Source organism: Loxodonta africana, chromosome X, assembly GCF_030014295.1.
Source record: "Loxodonta africana isolate mLoxAfr1 chromosome X, mLoxAfr1.hap2, whole genome shotgun sequence".
NCBI classification, from domain to species: domain Eukaryota; kingdom Metazoa; phylum Chordata; class Mammalia; order Proboscidea; family Elephantidae; genus Loxodonta; species Loxodonta africana.
Genome location: NC_087369.1, coordinates 1966339 through 1985374, shown reverse-complemented (window position 1 = coordinate 1985374; position 19036 = coordinate 1966339). Strand labels below are relative to the sequence as shown.

General features: G+C 45.7%; 1 protein-coding gene across 2 annotated transcripts in view; it reads right to left on the bottom strand.

Annotated features, from left to right (window-relative positions):
* Window positions 1–11533: 11533 nt before the first annotated feature.
* The window catches only part of LOC100654279 (CD99 antigen-like), a 40864-nt gene continuing 33361 nt past the window's right edge, over window positions 11534–19036 (bottom strand). Inside the window, exons 9-10 of one of the 2 annotated variants that reach the window (XM_064277890.1) lie at window positions 13417–13470; window positions 11534–12106 (exon numbers count right to left, since the gene is read on the bottom strand). In XM_064277890.1, the coding sequence (XP_064133960.1) occupies window positions 12078–12106; window positions 13417–13470 (83 nt within the window). In that variant the 3' untranslated portion in view covers window positions 11534–12077. Of the gene's footprint in view, window positions 12107–13416; window positions 16800–19036 lie in introns of those variants that run through there. The other variant, XM_064277891.1, reaches the window with a different exon arrangement.

Below are 19036 nucleotides of genomic sequence, written 5' to 3'. Positions count from 1 at the left end.
GGTTTGTGGTGAAAAGCAGGTGAACTTATGCACTACAGATGAGCAAGTAAGCCTATGCCTACCTTGCTTATTGGGTAATTTGTCCCTGATTCCGACTTATAGCAACCCTATAGGATAGAGTAGAACTGCCCCATAGGGTCTCCAAGGCTGTAAATCTTTACCGAAGCAGAATGCCACATCTTTCTCCTGAGGAGCAGCTGGTGGGATCGAACAGCTGACCCTTCGGTTAGCAGCTGAGCACTTTAAGCACTGCACCACCAGGGCCCTTTGGTTATCCATAAAGAATTGACTATACCATACACAGGAGAGATTGGGTTGATGGAGAGAATATGGTTAACGCACTACCCATAGGAAGTCCCTGGGTAATACAAACGATTAAGTGCTCAGCTGCTAACTGAAAAGTTGGCAGTTCGAGTCCACCTAGAGGTGCCTCAGAAGAAAGGCCTGGCAATCTACTTCTGAAAAATCAGCCCCTGAAAAGTCTGTGGAGCACAGTTCTACTCTGACACACATGGGGTCGCTGTGAGTCAGACTCCGCGGCAACTGGTTTTTGTAAGGTCACGAATCGCAACAAGATTAAACTGGAAATCTGTGTCCGGGGCGCCGTGGTTGCTGCTGAGTGCCCCCACGTAAAATCACCGCCTTGCCTTCTTGTTCTCGACTCAGCCCTGGCCTAAACCAAAAGACAAACATCTTCCCACGCAGAGAATAGACGGTGTGTGCTCACAGCTTGGTCTACAAAAGATATGAAGTCCACATGGTAAGATATAAAGACATAAAGATGACACGAGTTAATAAAGGGTCTCACGGAGGAAACTGGGTCCTGTGCACAGCACTCTCTCCCAATAGCCCGTCGGCCCCTAGACTGGAACCAAGTCCTTCTTTACTAACAGCGTGTCCTCAAACAGGATAAACAGGAAACTTGTGAGATCTCTAACTCCTAGAACAGGACGATGCTCCATCCTAAAGTTCACTTGGACATTTTATTCCTGGGAATCAGAGCATTTGAAGGACGAGGGAGCTGTTTAAATCCTACATTTCAGGAATTCATGATGACAGCTTCTTAACAAGGCGTCCCCAACAATCCAAAAACCTCCTCAATCCTGAAAGATTAGTCCAAAGGATTAAAGGACCACAACTATCCACAGCCTCCACCAGACTGAGTCCAGCACAACTAGCTGGTGCCCCGCTACTACTACTGACGGCTCTGACAGGGATCACAATACAGGGTCCCGGACAGAGCTGGAGAAAAATGTAGAACAAAATTCTAAATCAAAAAGAAAGACCAGACTTGCTGGCCTGACAGACTGGAGAAACCCTGAGAGTATGGCCCTGGACACCCTTCTTTTTAGCTCAGTACCGAGGTTCACCCTTTAGCCAAAGACTGGACAGGCCCATAAAACAAAATGAGACTAAAGGGGCACGCCAGCTCAGGGACAAGGACCAGAAGGCAGGAGGGGACAGGAAAGCTGGTAATAGGGAACCCGAGGTTGAGAAGGGAGAGTGTTAACATGCTGTGCGATTGGCAAATGATGTCACAAAACAACGTGTGTACTATTTAATGGGAAACTAGTTTGTTCTGTAAACCTTCATCTAAAGTACAATTAAAAAAAAAAATTCCAACCCTGGAGTCTGGAGGTAGCTTCTAAGCTCGTATTAAACTCTCTTTTTTTGGGGGGGGGGGCTCTTTTTATTGTGTAAAAATATAGAGGCCACAGCAGTTGCCCACTCGACATATTTCACAATTACACCAACAGTGGTTGCCACCATGACCAACACCCATCGCCAAATTTCCCATCGCTGTCAACAAAACCTCAGCCTCCCTAAACGACGTGTTGAAGCCTTTGGCGCCCACACAGCTCAGATGGTTTTAATTTGCAGGAGCAGAGGACAGCACGGATGCAAAGGTTAGAACCCCCAACACAGGCTGCCCCCCAGCGCACCCAGTAGCTCACAAGTCATCACACAAGAAATACTTGCTTGTCCACCGTATCTTCTACCTCTGAAACTGTGCCAAATGAAATATTTTAAATCGGCAGCAAATTGTCAAAATCTCTCATGTGCCCGCTGGTGGTAAAGCCTCCAAGTGAAACAGGCCTGTTTTTCAACGCTTGAGACGCTTTTAGATGAAAACTGGAGAACACAGTTTCCAATTTCCAGCTCCAACTCGCAGATGCAAAATTGGCGCCATCCCTTCTTCTCCTTCCCCGACCATCCTTTCCAACCTCCTTTCTGGTCCACTTGGCAAATCGCGACCCCTGGCTTAGCACAACCTTTTGAACGGTCTGTAGGAGCTACAGATGGAGCCCACACCCACGTACCCAGGCCTCCCTCAAAGCCAACTGGCTCCTACCTCGTCCTGCGTGGATTAGAACACCTAGCAGCAGGAGCCAGGGGACTCCCCGCCGGCTCGCCATGCTTTTATCCCCGACAACTCCACGTCCTCCACAGGTACCCCAGCTCAGTACCCCGCCCTGCTCCTGGGCTCTTCTGGTCTCCCAGACTGGAATGGAGGGAACAGATGTCTTCAAGTGCAAAGTATCAAGCAAACAACCACCCCTTTGCCAAAACCCGAATGAGCTGACTCCTGGATTCCAAACTCCACAGCCAAAGACGTGAGGCGCAAGTGCTGGCTAGCCTAAGAATGGCTTGCAGGCTGAAGAAGGAGCTTTCCAAAGCCGCACCCTCCAATCGGTGTGTTGGGGAGGTGTGCTGGGGAAGCAGGGACTGTCCCCCAATTACCAATGAGGAGCCTGGGTTTCTGGAAGCTGCCACACCCCACCCCTCTGCTCCCTGGGGGTGTGTGCGATGCTCACATTCAAAGGCACCAGTGCTGCCCAAGCCCAGAGACTTCTCTGCACCCTACGGCAGCAAGGGGCGGTGGGTCAGCTGCCCTGGTCCTCCCCGGCACCAGACCCTCCTGCCGGGGTGCCATCGTATGGTAAGACGAAGCATTGGACCTGAGTTTAAGTCTTGGCTTCCTGGGTGGTGGAAACGGTTAAACGCTCGGCTGCTCACCGAAAGGTTGGAGGTTCAAGTCCACCCAGAGTTGCCTCAGAAGAACGGCCTGGTGGTCTGCTTCTGAAAAATCTGTCACGGAAAACCCTGTGGAGCACAGTTCTACTCTGACACACATGGGGCTGCCAGAAGTCAGAGCTGACTTGAAAGCAATTATTTTTTATTTATGTCTATGTATTTATGTATCTATAGTCTATAGGGTCGATATGAGTCAGAGCCGAGTCGACAACACCTAACAACAAAGTCTATAAACAGGTGAATTGAGTTGGGCAAATCTGCTGCAAAAGAACTCTTTAAAGTGTTGAAAAGCAAAGATGTCACTTTGAGGACTAAGGTGTGTCTGACCCAAAACAAAACAAAACCAAACCCACTGAGGATGAGTCGATTCCTACCACTAGCGGCCCTATAGGACAGAGTAGAACTGCCACATAGAGTTGCCAAGGAGCGCCTGGTAGATTCGAACTGCTGACTTTTCGGTTAGCAGCCATAGCTCTTAACCATTATGCCACCGGGTCTCCAAGCCTGACCTAAGCTGTGGTATTTTGTTGCCTTGTATGTGTGCAAAAGCTGGACAAGGAAGACTGAAGACGAATTGACCCCTTTGATTTACGATGTTGGCGAAGAATATTGAATATACCATGGACTGCCAGAAGGAAGAACAAGTCTGTCTTGGAGGAAGTACAGCTAGAGTGCTCCTTAGAAGCAAGGACGGTGAGACTTTGTCTCACATACTTTGGATGTGTTATCAGGAGGGATCAGTCCCTGGAGAAGGACATCATGCTTGGTAAAGTGGAGGGTCAGTGAAAAAAAAGATGACCCTCGATGAGATGGATTGACCCAGTGGCTGCAACCATGGGCTCAAACATAGCAACTATTGTGAGAATGGCACAGGACTGGACAATGTTTCATTCTGTAGTACACAGGGTCGCTGTGAGTCGGAACCGGCTTGACGGCACTTAACAATAACAACTACATAGCCTATATATCTGTGGAGTCCTTGGGTGGTGCAAACAGTGAACGTACTTGGTTGCTAACTGGAAGGCTGGAGGTTGGAGTCCACCTAGAAGCGCCTTGGAAGAAAGGCCTGGTGAACCTACTACTGAAAAAGCAGCCTTTGAAAACCCTACGGAGCACAATTCTCTGACACACATAGAGTCGTCATGAGTTGCAGTCACCTGGATGGCAATATGCGGAGACACAGAGAGACAGGCAGAGGGGGGACGGCCCTGTGAAGACGGAGCAGAGATTGGAGTGATGTGGCCACAGGCCCAGGAACGCCTGGCTCCACCAGAAGCTCCAGAGACAAGGAAGGACCCTCCCCTAGAGCCTCTGGAGGGAGCCCAGATCTGCCCACACCTTGATATCAGACGTCTGGTCTCCAGAACTGAGAGAGGACTTTTTAAGTCACCAGATTAACGATAATTTGTTTCAGCGGCTGCAGGCAATTCATACTGCTTCCTGTCTTTGAAACAAAGGAAACGGCACCAAGAAAGGAAAGTGTTTTTCTTGTATCATAGAAATAAGCCCCACCGTTGCTGAAAAACGATGGTTCTCCTCACACCACCATCATGCCTAAGTTACAAATAACAAATCGTGGGAATCAACGTAATTGTACCAAAGGACACACACATCTGTTGTTAATTACTTTTTATCTTGAGCAAGATTTCACTTGGGACAAGATTGTACCCTTGTGAACGGAGCCGGAGCCGAGCAAATTCGTCTGCAGAGTGCGTATCTGCTCTCCCTGACACGCTGACCTGCACGAAGAATGCAGCAATCCTCTTTAAAAGCAATTCTTGTAACAGAAAGGCCGGCTTTCAAGCAGGCTGCTGAAGGTGGAGACTGATAAAGAATGGAGGCGAAAAGCCGGGCTGTCAGAAAAGATGAATACTGTCATCAGCATGTCTCATTACCGCGGGCGAACCGCTAAACTCTGCTAAGTGTCTGCTGTGTAATTTGAAATAATTAACTGCTCAGCCCCCTCGAAGGTTTGCTGTATGGTGCAGGGTGGAAATTCACAGCGGTTATGTTTTGACTTCTTTCTGCAAAGAAGAAAAAGAAAGAAAGAAAAGAATGGCTGCATTGAAGAAAACCTGTTGCTGTTGAGTCGATTCTGACTCATAGTGACCCTATAGAACTGCCCCATAGGGTTTCCAAGGCTGTAATCTTTATGGGAGCTGTCACGGATTGAATCGTGTCCCCCCAAAATATGTGTCAGCTTGGCTGGGGTACGATTCTCAGTGGTTTGGCAGTTATGTAATGATGTAATCATCTGCCATGATGTGCTCTGACGTCATCAGTCAGTCAGTTGTAAGGGGATTAGGCTGGGACGCAGCATTGTTACTCAGGTCATAGCTCCGATCCATGTAAGGGGCACTTCCCTGGGGTATGGCCTGCATCAGCTTTTATCTTACAAGAAATAAAAGGAGAGGGAAGTGAGCAGAGAAAGGGACCTCATACCACCAAGAAAGAAGAGCCAGAAGCAAAGATGTCACCTTGAGGACTAGGGGGCCCCTGACCGAAGCCATGGTATTTTCAGTTGCCTCATATGCATGTGAAAGCTGGACCGTGAATAAGGAAGATTGAAGAAGAATTGACAATTTTGAATTATAGTGTTGGTGAAGAATATTGAATATACCATGGACTGCCAGAAGAATGAACAAATCTGTTTTTGAAGAAGTACAGCCAGAGTGCTCCTTGGAAGCAAGGATGGTGATAGTTCATCTCACGTACTTTGGACATGTTATCAGCAGATATCAGTCCCTGGAGAAGGACATCATGCTTGGTGAAGGAGAAGGTCAGCAAAAAAGAGGAAAACCCTCCATGAGATGGATTGACACAATGGGCTCAAGCATAACAACGATTGTAAGGATGGCGCAGGACCAGGCATTGTTTCATTCTGTTGTGCGTAGGGTCACGATGAGTCAGAGCCTCCTAAACCACGAGATAATAAACTTCTGTTTGTTAAAGCCATCCACTTGTGGTATCTCTGTTATGGCAGCACTAGATGACTAGGACAGAATTTGGTACTGGGAGTGGGGTGCTGCTCTAACAGATACATAAAATGCGGAAGTGGTTTTGGAATTGGGCAATGGGTAGAGGGTGGAAAAGTTTTAAGGTGCCTAATAGTAAAAGGCTAGACTACCTTGAAGAGACTGTTGGTGGAATTATGGACGTCAAAGACAATTCTGGTGAGGACTCAGGAGGAAGTAAAGAGAGCTATAGAGAAGATCTCTATTGTATTAGAGAATACATGTGGCGCCAGCTAAAGAATGTTGCTAGAAATGTGGGTGTTCACTGCGCTTCTGGTGAGGTTATAAAAGAAAATGAGGACCATGTGATTGGACGATGGAGGAAGGGAGATGCTTTTTATGCAGAGGCAAAGAGCTTGTCGTAATTATGTTCAAATGTTTGGTGGAAGGCAGAACTTGTAAGGGATGGACTTGGATATCTGGCTGAGGAGATTTCTAAGGAAGATCTTAAAGGGACTGCATGGTTTTTCTTTGCTGCTTATAGTAAAATGTGAGAAGAAAAAGATGGACTTAAAAATGAACTGTGCAACATGAAAATAGAACTTCAAGATTTGGAAAATTCTCTTGTATAAACTAAGGACATGTTTCCTAGCTGCTCACCAAGGATGTGGCTACGTAATCTTTTGTTAAAGAGATTAAGCCAGTGACTGATGGATCGAACCAAGAAACACAGCAGAAAACCCACCAGCTTAGGCTGAGGGAGACAGAGAAAGAGCAAAAAGAAAGAACGCTGTTTGCCTCTTGGAATTGTACAGGCAGGAAACAGGCCAAAGGAGCTACATCTTTTGTCCTCCAAGAAAAGAGAAGGACCATCCCTGGAGAAGTTCAGAGATCAGCAAAACTGTTGGAAGGAGTAGGGGAAGCAGGAACGACTAGATTTCAAATGGTGGGGGCCATGGTCTCCTAGGTCTCAGAGTCAGATCTTTGCCAACTCCATTCTGGAGTGTTAGGCCGTCATTAAGGTGTGCCACAGGGATGGGGCCAATGCCCAAAGTTGAGGGGGTGGGTTGCCATGCCCAAGGGGCAGAAGAGAGGAGCCTGTCAGGACCAAGGGGGTTGGGTTGCCACTCGGATGGACTAGGAGAATGGGGCCTTCCAAAGCCAAGGGAGCAGTATTGCTGTCCCAGTGGGCCTGGAAGGCAGAGCTGAAGCCTAGGGCCAACAGGCCTCCACCCAGAATCCAGAGAACATGGCCAACACCCAGAGTCTGGAGGGTGGGGCGGCTGCCCAGATGGTTTCACAGAACAGAGGAGAATTTTCAAGCCTTGAGAGCTAACGTGAATTGTTCTCTTGGGCTTTTGACTTGCTTGGTGCCTGTTATCCCTTCTTTCCCTCCAATTTCTCCCATTTGTAATGGAAATGTCCACCTGGTGCCTGTTCCTCCACTGTACTTTGGAAGCAGATAACTTGTGTTCTAGATTTCTCAGGTTCACAGATGAAAAGGAATTTTGCCCCAGGACAGAATTTGGACTTGGAGTTGATTGAAGACTTTTGGGATGATGTGATAGGATGAACATGTTTTGCACGTGTCAAGGACATGAATTTTTGGGTGCCAAAGGATAGAATGTCGTGGACTGAATTGTGTCCCCCCAAAATACGTGTCAGCATGGCTGGGGCACGATTCTCAGTGGTTTGGCAGTTACGTAATGATGTAATCATCTGCCATGGTGTGCATCCAGATGTTGACATCTGAAAACGTATGTATATGTATGTTGATTGGGTTTTGGGATTTATTTTCCACGTACATCTTTATAAACTAAGTTACTTAGGTGGATCAAGTTCTGGGGTGTGTGTGTATGTGTGTACGTAGGAGAGATAATTTATGAAAACCTGTCAGTCTGTCGTACTGTGGGGGCTTGCGTGTTGCTGGGATGCTGGAAGCTATGCCACCAGTATTTCAAATACCAGCAGGGTCACCCATGGCGGGTGGATTTCAGTAGAACTTCCAGACTAAGAAAGACTAAGAAGAAAGGCCTAGTGATCTCCTTCCAAAAAGCAGCCAGTGAAAACCCTATGGATCACAACAGAATATTGTCTGACTAGCTTTCTTTGGACCCATCCTCAGGAGGGATCAATCACTGGAGAAGGGTGTGATGTGTGGTAAAGTAGAGGGCCAGCAGGGTGAGGGAGACCCTCGGTGAGGTGGATGGGCGCAGTAGCTGCCACAATGGATGGTAACATGTAACCGATGGTGAACATGACGCGGGACCAAGCAACGTTTTGTTCTGTTGTTTATGAGGTCGCCAGGAGTCGGAGCCAACTCACTGGCAACAGGTTTTACTGGTTGGAACCCAGGAACCAGGGAAAGGATGCGTGTGGGGATGTGAGGGCAGATCCTCAAGGACAGGGAACAGCTCCTATACCCACCCTCAACCCACTGGCAATTCCTGAGATTACAAGTGCGAAAGTCCTCAAGTTGAGGACAGTCACCTCTGTCCCAAGGAGCCTGCCCCTTCCCAGAAATCAGAAGATCTGTGATGACCGCCCAGGTCTGACTTTGACACCAAGACTTTGAATGGGGAAGGAGCTTCACTTGGACGGTACACACAGCTTTTAACCATCTATGATGACAGTAAGTATTAATATCAATGATAACAGTAAGTATTAATATCAAAATAGGAGCAAGGATGGTGAGATACCTAGTGTTGCATGAACAGAAATACCACAAAAGAGGTGGCTTTTTCTTTTTCTTTCTCTCACAGTTCAGGAGGCTACAAGTCCAAATTCAGGTTACCAGCTCTACGGGAAGGCTCTCTGTCAGCTCTAGGGTTAAATTCTGGTCTCGGCTTCCCTATAGTTCTTCTCAGTGTCCCTTGGTGATCTCCTTGTGGCGTCTATCTTCCCCATCTGTGCTTGCTTCTGGGTCTAAGCGCCTCCTTTTATATCTTAAAACTGAGTAGGTTTAAGACACAGTCTACAGTGATATGGCCTCGTTCACATAACAAATAAAACCCTACTCCCCAACGGGATTACATCCACAGGTATATGTTAAAAAAACAAAAGACAAAAAAAAACAAACCCGTTGCCTTGGAGTCGATTCTGACTCATAGCAACCCTATAGGACAGAGTAGAACTGCCCCACAGAGTTTCCAAGGAGTGGCTGGTGGATTTGAACTGCTGTCCTTTTGGTTAGCAGCCATAGCACTTAATCACTGTGCCACCAGGGTTTCCATCCACAGGTATAGGGCGTTAGAATTTCAACACATATTTTTGGGGGACACAATTTAGTCCGTAACAGCAAGACTCTAGCTTGCTAACTTTGGACACGTCATCAGGAAAGACCAATCGCTAGAAAAAGACATTATGACTGGTAAAGTTGTAGGGTCAGCAAAAACCAGGGAGACCTCCCATGAGATGGATTGACACAGTGGCTGCAACAAGGGGTTCAAGCATAGGAAGAATTGTGAAGATGGTGCAAGACCGGGCAGGGGTTCGTTCTGTTTGACACGGGGTCGCCGTGAGTTGGAGCCGACAGGCGTTTCTAATGAAATTGTCAACCTTTGGATAACAGACTTCCAGGAGCTTACGTGAGCTTGCCTGTGCCACTGGGGACGTACTGAGAATGCTTTAATTCCTCAATGATGAGGAGTTTATTGTTGAGGTCAATTCCATTAAGGATACCCAGGTTTCGATAGTCTACGAAATTAACACGAAAACCAAGTGAAGCCTTTGCTAAGCTTTTATATAAAACATGCATCTTGGTAGCATTTTCTAAAAATTGTACTTTCAATGAAAGTTTCCTGCTGAAGTTAGTTGCTCATACAAAAACCTATACACACGTTGTTATATGACCCTAGTTGCTTTCCCTGTAACGGGACAGCCAGGGCAGTCATTGGAGGTAGCTGGGCACCATCTAGGTCTTCTGGTCTCAGGCTGATGAAGCCTCTGGCTTATGTTGCCCCTTTTATCTCTTGGGCTAACATTTTCCTTGTGTCTTTGGTGTTCTTAATTCTCCTTTGCTGCAGGTGGGTTGGGACGAATTGATGCATCTTAGATGGCTGCTCGCAAGCTTTTAAGACCGCAGATGCTGCTCACCAAAGTGGGGTGCAGAACATTTTCTTAATAAACTTTGTTTTGCCAGTTGACCTAGATGTTCCCTGAAACCATGGTTCCCAGACCCCAGCCCCTGCTACTCTGTCCCTCAAAGTGTTTGGTTGCATTCAGGAAACAGCTTTCGATTTAGTCCAGGGGTGCTGACCTCCCCGTATTGTGTAAAACACACATTTTAAAAGCCTTGCAGTGATTTTTTAAAAAAAAAAAGGCACAAAGAAAAATGACTTTAAATGTGTCGTGCCTGAAAAAATAACATGAAGATGGACTTGGGTCATTATCTGTCAAATTGCCTCATTTTAAATATGCGCTTTGAGGAAAATAAAAACTTCCATGTTCCAACCTAAGTATTAATCTTCATATAATTTCCAGTCGAGTTTACCACACATTTCACATTGACTGATGACTTTTTTCTCATAACGCTTCTCAACAAAAGATTGCTTAAAACAAAGCAAAACAAAAAAAAGTAGCCTTCCAGTATATGTGAGACCTTAAATGGGGAAATGCAGAAAAGCTCTCATTTTAAATGCAGAAGAGTTATAACTTTACTGCCAGGAGCGCAGCATGTATTCAGTGAGCCCCATGCTGTTGGAAGGTCCACAAAGCAAGTGGACTTCATGGTGAAACCAAGCTCCCACTTGGAAGCAGCTGCCATCTTGTACAGACTGTATAAACGCCTCACGGATCCATGACATTCACCCTCTTGACACCCATGGGAATGCAGGGAGAATCTGAACGTGGGAAGTATCTGGGTGCAGGACGCAGGGAGTATCCGTATGCTGAGGAGTATCTGGATACAGGGGAGTATCTGGATGCCGGGAGTACCTGGATGCAAAGGAGTATCTGGACGCAGGGAGTAACTGTATACATGATAAAGGAGAGGATTTGGATGCAGGGAGTATCTGAGTGCAGAGAGTATCTCAATGTAGAAGAATAGCTGTATCCGTGGGAGTATCTGGATATAGACTACTTGGGTGCAGGTGAGTATCTGGATGCAAGATACAGGTGAGCGTCTGCATATGGGTGAGTTTTTGGATGTAGGAAGTATCTGAGTGCAGGAAATGGATGCAGGCGAGTGTCTCAGTGCAGGGAGTATCTGCGTGCATGGGAGTATTTGGATATAGAGGACTACCTGGGCACAGGTGGGTATCTGGATGCAGGTATCTTGATGTAGAGGAGTATCTGGATACAGCTGAATATGTAGGTTCTGGGAGTATATGCATGCACAACGTATCTGGGTGTAGGGGAGTGTCTGCGTGCCAGGAGTACCTGTCCCTGACGTGGTAAGACAGCCAAAAGAAAAAGAGAAAGGACACCTTAGCTTGGAGCTCCATCTTTAAGCCTCCAGGAAGGGAGCAGGGAATCTGCCTGTTAATTTCTACAGCCTTCTTTCGGGAAGTCATCAGAAAGCAAAACACTCACGTAAACGATACTTGGTTTCTACTTTTTCTTTTTTATTAGTCTGGTATGTATCAAAACTCTTAACCAAGAAAACAACTATGGCGGTAACAAATGGAGGACTCGCCTCACTTAAAAACAAAAACAAAAACAAAAACAAAAACCAATGGCATGTAAATTTCAGATGCGTTCAATTTACAGGCAATTTATACAGGAGTACAGGGTCGGGAGTCCCTGAGTCAGGGTGGTATTTGAATGACTGGGACTTTATAATGGTCTGCTTTTCACATCCCACGGGAAACACCCGAGGGCTTTGGAGAAAGAGCCCAAGTTCCTTTTAGATAGAAAATTCCTCGTTAGTAAACATCATTGACCCAGCAGGGCAGCAGGCAAAGCACGTCTTAGGATTAAAACAAACAAACAAAAAAACCCCAATGTGAGCAAAGCGGTGGGGGGACAGGATGGGGCTCCTCCCAGCTTGTCTCTGCCCGTCAGGAGGTGGTGTACTTGGGGAATAGCAGAAGTCCGTCTTCTGACCCGGCGGTGAACACCTGGGTTGTTTTTTGCTGCCGGGACTCTTTAGACTTTGTCTAGAAGACTGTGTTGAACTGCCGGGTCAAAGAGAAAAAAAACAGAATTTAAATAGACAAGAAAAGGGAGTTTTAAAAGTCTTTAAATCCCTCAGGACAAATACTGCATGATTTCAGTGACATATCTAGAATAGATAAATGCATTCTAAACTCCCAAGTAAGATGGGTGGTTGCCAAGGGGTTGGGACGATTCCTCGGATGGTGCGAATGGTGAATCGCTTGACTACTAGCTGAAAGGGTGGAGGTTCGAAACCACCCAGAGGCGCCTTGGAAGAAAGTCCTGGCCATCACCTTCTGAAAGGTGATAGCCTTGAAAACTATACGGAGCACACTTCTACTCAGCACCCATGGGGTCTCTATGAGTCCAACTTGACGGCAACTAACAGTAACAACAACAAAGTGTTGGGAAGACAGAAGGATCATTGCTTAAGGAGTGCAAGTTTCTGCTCGGTGCAATGGAAAAGTTTTGGTTCTACAGAGATGAGAGCTGTACAACACGATGAATGTAATTAACCCCACTGAATTGTGCACTGAAAAACAGCTAAAACAGTAAATTTCACGTCACCTATGTATTAGAAAAATAGCTGCTGTCAAGATGCCTGGCGACCCCGTGTGTGTCAGAGTAGAACTGTGCTCCATGGGGTCTTCAATAGGTGATTTTTCAGAGGCAGATTGCCAGGATTTTCTTCTGTGCCGCCTCTATCTGGACTCAAACCTCCAGCCTTTCATATTAACTGAAGAAAGGTCAGGTGATCTACTTTAGAAAGTGAGCCAGTGAAAACCCTACGGATCACAATTGGTAACCAATTGTGAAGACGGCACAGAACTGGGCAGCCTTTGGTTCTGTGGCGGGTGGGGCCGCAGTGAGTCCCGGCCACTCATAAGCAGCTAACAATTACTGTACTTTTACTCATATGGCGCATATTTGTTTTACGCAAATAGCGCATATTTGTTTGTCAACCACTCCTTCCCCCCAAAGGTATTTTCATAAGCGTGCTATGCTAATTTTTTTTCACAGCAACATGTAAAAAAACTGGCATAGCGGCTTGCAAAAATACCTCGTGGAGGGAAGGAGCAACTGACAAACAAATGTAGAAGGTGCGCGTTATTTGTGTAAAACACGGCAGTTTGGCTCTGAACCTTAAAGCCCCAGATATTGTATACGTGGTCTCCTGAATGCATTCCGTTGAAAACAATGAGGCATAAACACATTTCAAATAATTAAACAGAGTTGAGCAAGTGGACAGGACAGCGGGACCTCAGTCCCATTGGTGGAAATAACACCCCAGCCCTGTGGAGCTTAGCTGGCCTCCTGTGTCCTTCCTTACCACGTGGCTCTGCCTTGTCTTGAATGTTCTCCATGTTCACGTCACCTTGTTCCCCTGAAAACAAGAAGAAAACACCCATATCTGAATGCAACAGAGAACACGTGCCTGCGAAATACATGTAAGTCATCTTATGTTTCTTTGAAGAGACAAAAACCATCTTGTGTGTTAGAATAGAACTGTGTGTTAGAGGAGAACTGTGCTCCACAGGGTTTTCAATGCCTGGTATTTTTCGATGTAGATCTCCAGGCCTTTCTTCTGAGGTGCCTCTGGGTGGACTCGAACCTCAGAGCTTTCAGTTAGCAGCCAGGCATGTTAATTGCTTGCACCACCCAAGAATCTCAGGAAAAGACAGCATAAGTCTAAACCCTAAGACCAAAGAGGTTCTTTTCATCCGTGTTTAGCAGCCAACCATTCTGCTGCTGTGTATGACTACTTGGCTGTATTTTTCCATACATGGTGCAGGAGTAAATGGTATTAATTAGTGGAACCCAAGCAATTTTGTTTTTCACTACATACACAGTAGCTTTCTTCCCCCTGAAAACCGAAGTACAAGCACAAGGAAACCCCCTACATTCAAACATGGACATGTATCTTTGAAAATGGTGACCCCCATGTCACGGAGTACAACTGCCCCCATAGGGTTTCCTTGGCTGTAATCTTTATGAAGCCAGGTTGCCAGGCCTTTCTTCCGCAGCACCACCACGTAGGCTCAAATCACCATCTGTTAGGTTAGCAGCTGATCGCAAACTGCTTGCGCCACCTGGGGAACTGTATTGATCAGATAAAACCAAACCAGTTGCTGTCACGTCGATGGGGACTCATAGCAGCCCTACAGGACACAGTAGAACTGTCCCCCATAAGGTTTCCAAGGAGCGGCTGGTGGATTCGAACTGTCGACCTTTTCGTTAGCAGCTAAGCTCTATATGCATATAAAATTTGTGCCAACCAGGAACCCAGAATCACCCTGAGCGCAATGGGTTTGGATTTTTTGGTTTTCTCTATGAAAAAACCTTACTTGTAACTGTGCCCAGTCCTCCTCAAAAGTCAATAAAGAGAATCTTCGCAGGGTAGTATGTTTCGGCGTCTGGGACAAGCGGACATTTTCCGCTACCACCTGATTGCTATTCTCCGGGGGGAGTTCGGCCCTCTAGCCGTCCTACCCACCTCCCTCAGGTGCAAGCTGAGTGGCAGCGTGTAGACACAGACTGCCCCAAACTGCCCTGGTCATCAGGGGAAGTTCAACCCACAGCAGGCCCTGAAGACAAACACAGAAACCCTCACTGCTGAAATACTCCATACAGCGTCTCCTCCTGTGGGCAGCACAGGACATACTGTGTTGTTCCTTTAATTTCCCAGACCTGAGCAGTGACAGGGTAGGAACCCCGTTGAAACCGAAATTTAAGAAAGTCAAATTTGAAGAAAATCCAAACAGTACTAATAGCTATCTTACAAAAGGGAGAATGTCTGCCCTCTACCCCACCACCCTGTCTGCCCACCCCTCTCCAGGTACAAGCGACTGTTGAGACATCTCTCCAACAAGTTTGCAGGCCACGTTTATACCCCTTGATAAAAACCAGGGCTTAAAGAACTGGAAAATAAATCCAAGAGGCGTGAGAGATTGACAGATAAAACATTTATTTCTTGGCTGCACTGTGGCTAATGAAAACATAAGCTACGCATTTCAAACAGCAGAGAAACCATTGAATACACAACAATTCATTTTCCATTGATGAAACTTTAGTATGTGTGAAGCTGTCCCACTTCTGAGGTTAAAATACCTCCGTGGACACGTGTGTACAGTCTGTGTCACTGCAACTTGTAATTAATTTGGATGAAATGATGCAGTGACGTAACCCCTTCTTCCAACCACGAAATGATGGTTAAATGCTAACGAGTCCAAGGTTCTAAGATAAAAACGAACCGCTGACGAGGAGAGTTCAAAGATATTTGTGAAAACAACCAAGGAGGTGACCGCAGAGGGTATTTTTTTCTGCAGGCAGAGGAGGCGGTCAGCTGTCAACACAGGCAAATTCTAACCTTGCGTTCACTTCATAGGACAAGAATTCCTTCCTAATAGGCACTGTGCAAGGTTCAGAGGCAAAGCCATTCTAACTGGGCTGAGGAAGACGATACAGATCCTGACTATGTTTACGAAAAAAAGCCCATTTGAAATCATAAAGTACCACGAGACCAAAACACAGCTGGGAAGCCTTCACCAGCTTTGCCCGGTCTGTGGCAATAAAGTTGGCGCCCGTTCCCTGCCCTGCTGACCGATGCATTGGGAGGAATGGAACTGGGGGTGACGAGCCTAAACAATACATGGAAGCTAGCCGCTCCATTTCTTCCTGTTGTATTTAAGTTTTTTAAAAAGTGCATTTATCTTCCCTTTCTGAAGCTACTTGTGCATGAATATAATATATATGCAATGTAATCACCTCTCATGATGTAACATAACGTAATGCAATGTAATCACTTCCCATAATGTAACCTAATGGACTTCTATAATGTAACGCAATGTAATGACCTCCCGTAATGTAACCTAATGGACTTCTATAATGTAATGCAATGTAATCACTTCCCATAATGTAACATAATGAACTTCCATAATGTAACGCAATGTAATGACCTTCCATAATGTAACCTAATGGACTTCTATAATGTAATGCAATGTAATCACTTCCCATAATGTAACATAATGAACTTCTATAATGTAACGCAATGTAATGACCTTCCATAATGTAACCTAATGGACTTCTATAATGTAATGCAATGTAATCACCTCCCATAATGTAACCTAATGAACTTCTATAATGTAATCTAATCTAATCACCTTCCATAATGTAATGTAATGCGATGTAATCACCCTCCATAATGTCATTTAATGTAATCACTTTCCATAATGTGATGTGATGTAATGGCCTTCCACAATGTAATGTCATGTAATATAATCACGTTCCATAATGTGATGTGATGTAATGTAATGACCTTCCATAATGTAATGTAATGTTCTTCCCTATGTAATGTAATGACACTGCATAATGTAATGTAATATAATATAATTGCCTTCTGTAATGTAATACAATATAACGTAATCATCTTTCATAATGTAATCGCCCTTCATAATGTAATGTAATCAATTTCCATAATGTAATATAACAAACTTCTTTGCATTAAGAAGGCAGGTAACACACAGAATTCAAAGTATGAAATTTGCTGAGAATCATACCGCTACACTGGTTTTCTAGAACAAGAGAGGAGAGTAATAATTGCAAAGTCTGCTTTAAGGGTAAGGACTCTGAGTCTTGGAGATAAACATTTATCAGGCCAGGTTGGTCTTGCCTCCTGGGCAGGGTTTCCTCCTTGTGCCTAGGTCTTCGACTCATCTGCAATGGAAGGTTGGAAAGAAGAAAGTGAGCTTTGGGTTGGTTGGCTCCAGGTGGGGCTGAGGCTCCAGGAAGCATCAGCTGTTAGAAGGCCATTCCTTGGGCTCAGAAGTCAAGGGATGAAGGCTTAGAGACCCAGGTAAACATGAAGCAAGAACTGGAAGTTCTGAGTGGAAACCAAAACAGAGAAAGGAAGGGAGGGAGAGAGGGAAGGAGGAAGAGAGAAGGGGGAAAAACAAGAGAAAGAGAAGGGAGGGACGGAGTGAGGGAGGGAAAGGGAGGGAGGGACAGAGAGAGGGAGGGAGACAGACAGAGGAAGAGAGATAAATAGACAAGGAGAAATTGAGATAAAGAAATAGAGAAGTATATAAAGAGATAAAGAACAAAAGAGAAAGAACAGAGGGAGGAAGGAGAAAGAAGGAAGGGAGAGAGGAAAGAAGGAGGGACGGAGGAAGGAAAGAAGGAAGAAGGCAGGGATGGAGGAAGGAAAGAAGAAAGGAGGGAGGGAGGAAGGAGGGGAGAGGGAAGTGGGCTAGCCAGAGGCTCATTCCATTAAAGCACAGGAAATCTGCCATCAGCCCTGAGACGCTGTAAACAAGAACCCATCAGCACAACAAAGACAGTGTCATCAGCACCAAGTGGTAACAGACAAAGGCCGGGCTCCACGTGGTCAGCGCCTGCACAGGTTACTTGAAGCAAAAGCCCCGACATGCAGACAAAGCCCAGAGCCCGGCCCAGCAAACAGCCTCAACACGCCAACGTACAGCTCAAGTAAGACCCAGGGGCTCAAACAGAGCAGTGATCGCAAAGCTGCAGTGGACTGGGCAACGTTTCCTTCTGTTCTTCGTGGGGTCGCTACACTCACAGAACTACAAGTTCAAATCTTTAGAAATAAGGGACAGATTGCCTACGAACTCTCCTATGAAACTCGCCTGTGAAAGTTCAGAATCCAGTTTGGGATTATCTAAAAGGCTCATCTTAATGTGCCAAATAGGAGTCCCAGGTGGTGCAAACAGTGAACTGGCTGGCCCTCAAAATGAAAGGTGGGCAGTTCGAGTCCACCCAGAGGCGCCTCAGAAGAGAGACCTGGAGATATACTTCTGAAAAGCCAACCGTTCAAATCCCATGGAGCACAGTTGTGCTCTGACACACCTGGGGTCACCATGAGTCAGCATCGATTCAATTGCAATTGCTTTGGTATTTTTTGGAATGTGTCTAATAACTTGAATTAACATTACAATTTTATCTCTGTTCATAAAGAGATGTAACGGAGTCAAGCATTACATTTATCTTACAACACCAATATAAAAACCAAACTGTGCTTCGGAGTAGTCAGAAGGATACTTCCTATGTCTGAATTTGGTTCTTGGCTTTTTATAGGAGAACCCAAAAAACCCAGTGCCGTCGATTCCGACTCATAGTACAGAGGAGAACTTCCCCATAGAGTTTCCAAGGAGCGCCTGGTGGATTCAAACTGCTGACCCTTTGGTTAGCAGCCCTAGCACTTAACCACTACGCCAACAGGGTTTATAGGAGAGTTATGGCTAATTTCAGTGTGAAGGCTGAGCTGAATTTTAGTGCTGGACACAAAAGCCCTAATTCCTCAAGTTACAATCACCAACCTTCTTCACTCCTTACACCTTGCTTATTTCTTCTTTTGTTTTGCTCTCTGCATTGATCATTGACCTCTTGAAAACTAAAAAGCAAACCAAGACTTAAAAAAAAAAAATCGCACTATATGTTAATTTAGTCTAAGAAGAATGAAAAACTGCAGAAAATATTCCACGAAAATTAACACAGCCTCTCGATAGTGTGTATACGAGTCTCTGGGCAGTGCAAACCATGAATGCTCTCAGCTGCTAACTGAAAAGTTGGAGGTTCAAGTCTACCCAGAGGTGCGTCAGAAGAAAGGCCTGGCAATGTACTTCTGAAAAACGAGCCACTGAAAACTCTATGGAGCACAGTCCTACTTTGACACACGGGGTCGCCGTAAGCCGGAGTCAACTCGATGGCAGGTGAATTGGTTTGGTCGTTTTTCTCTGCTATACAAATTTAATTCCAACTGCCCTGAGCCAATTCTTCTAGAAGAATGCTCTTATCTTTAAAAATTGCAAGGCAATGATTTCTACCCAGAGGGAGCCTTCTTTCTTCATGATCTACCCTCCCTGCAATGGACAAAATGCTTCATTCCCCAAAGATGAAGACCCAGGGGTGGGGGACACTTGGGTTTTTCTTTT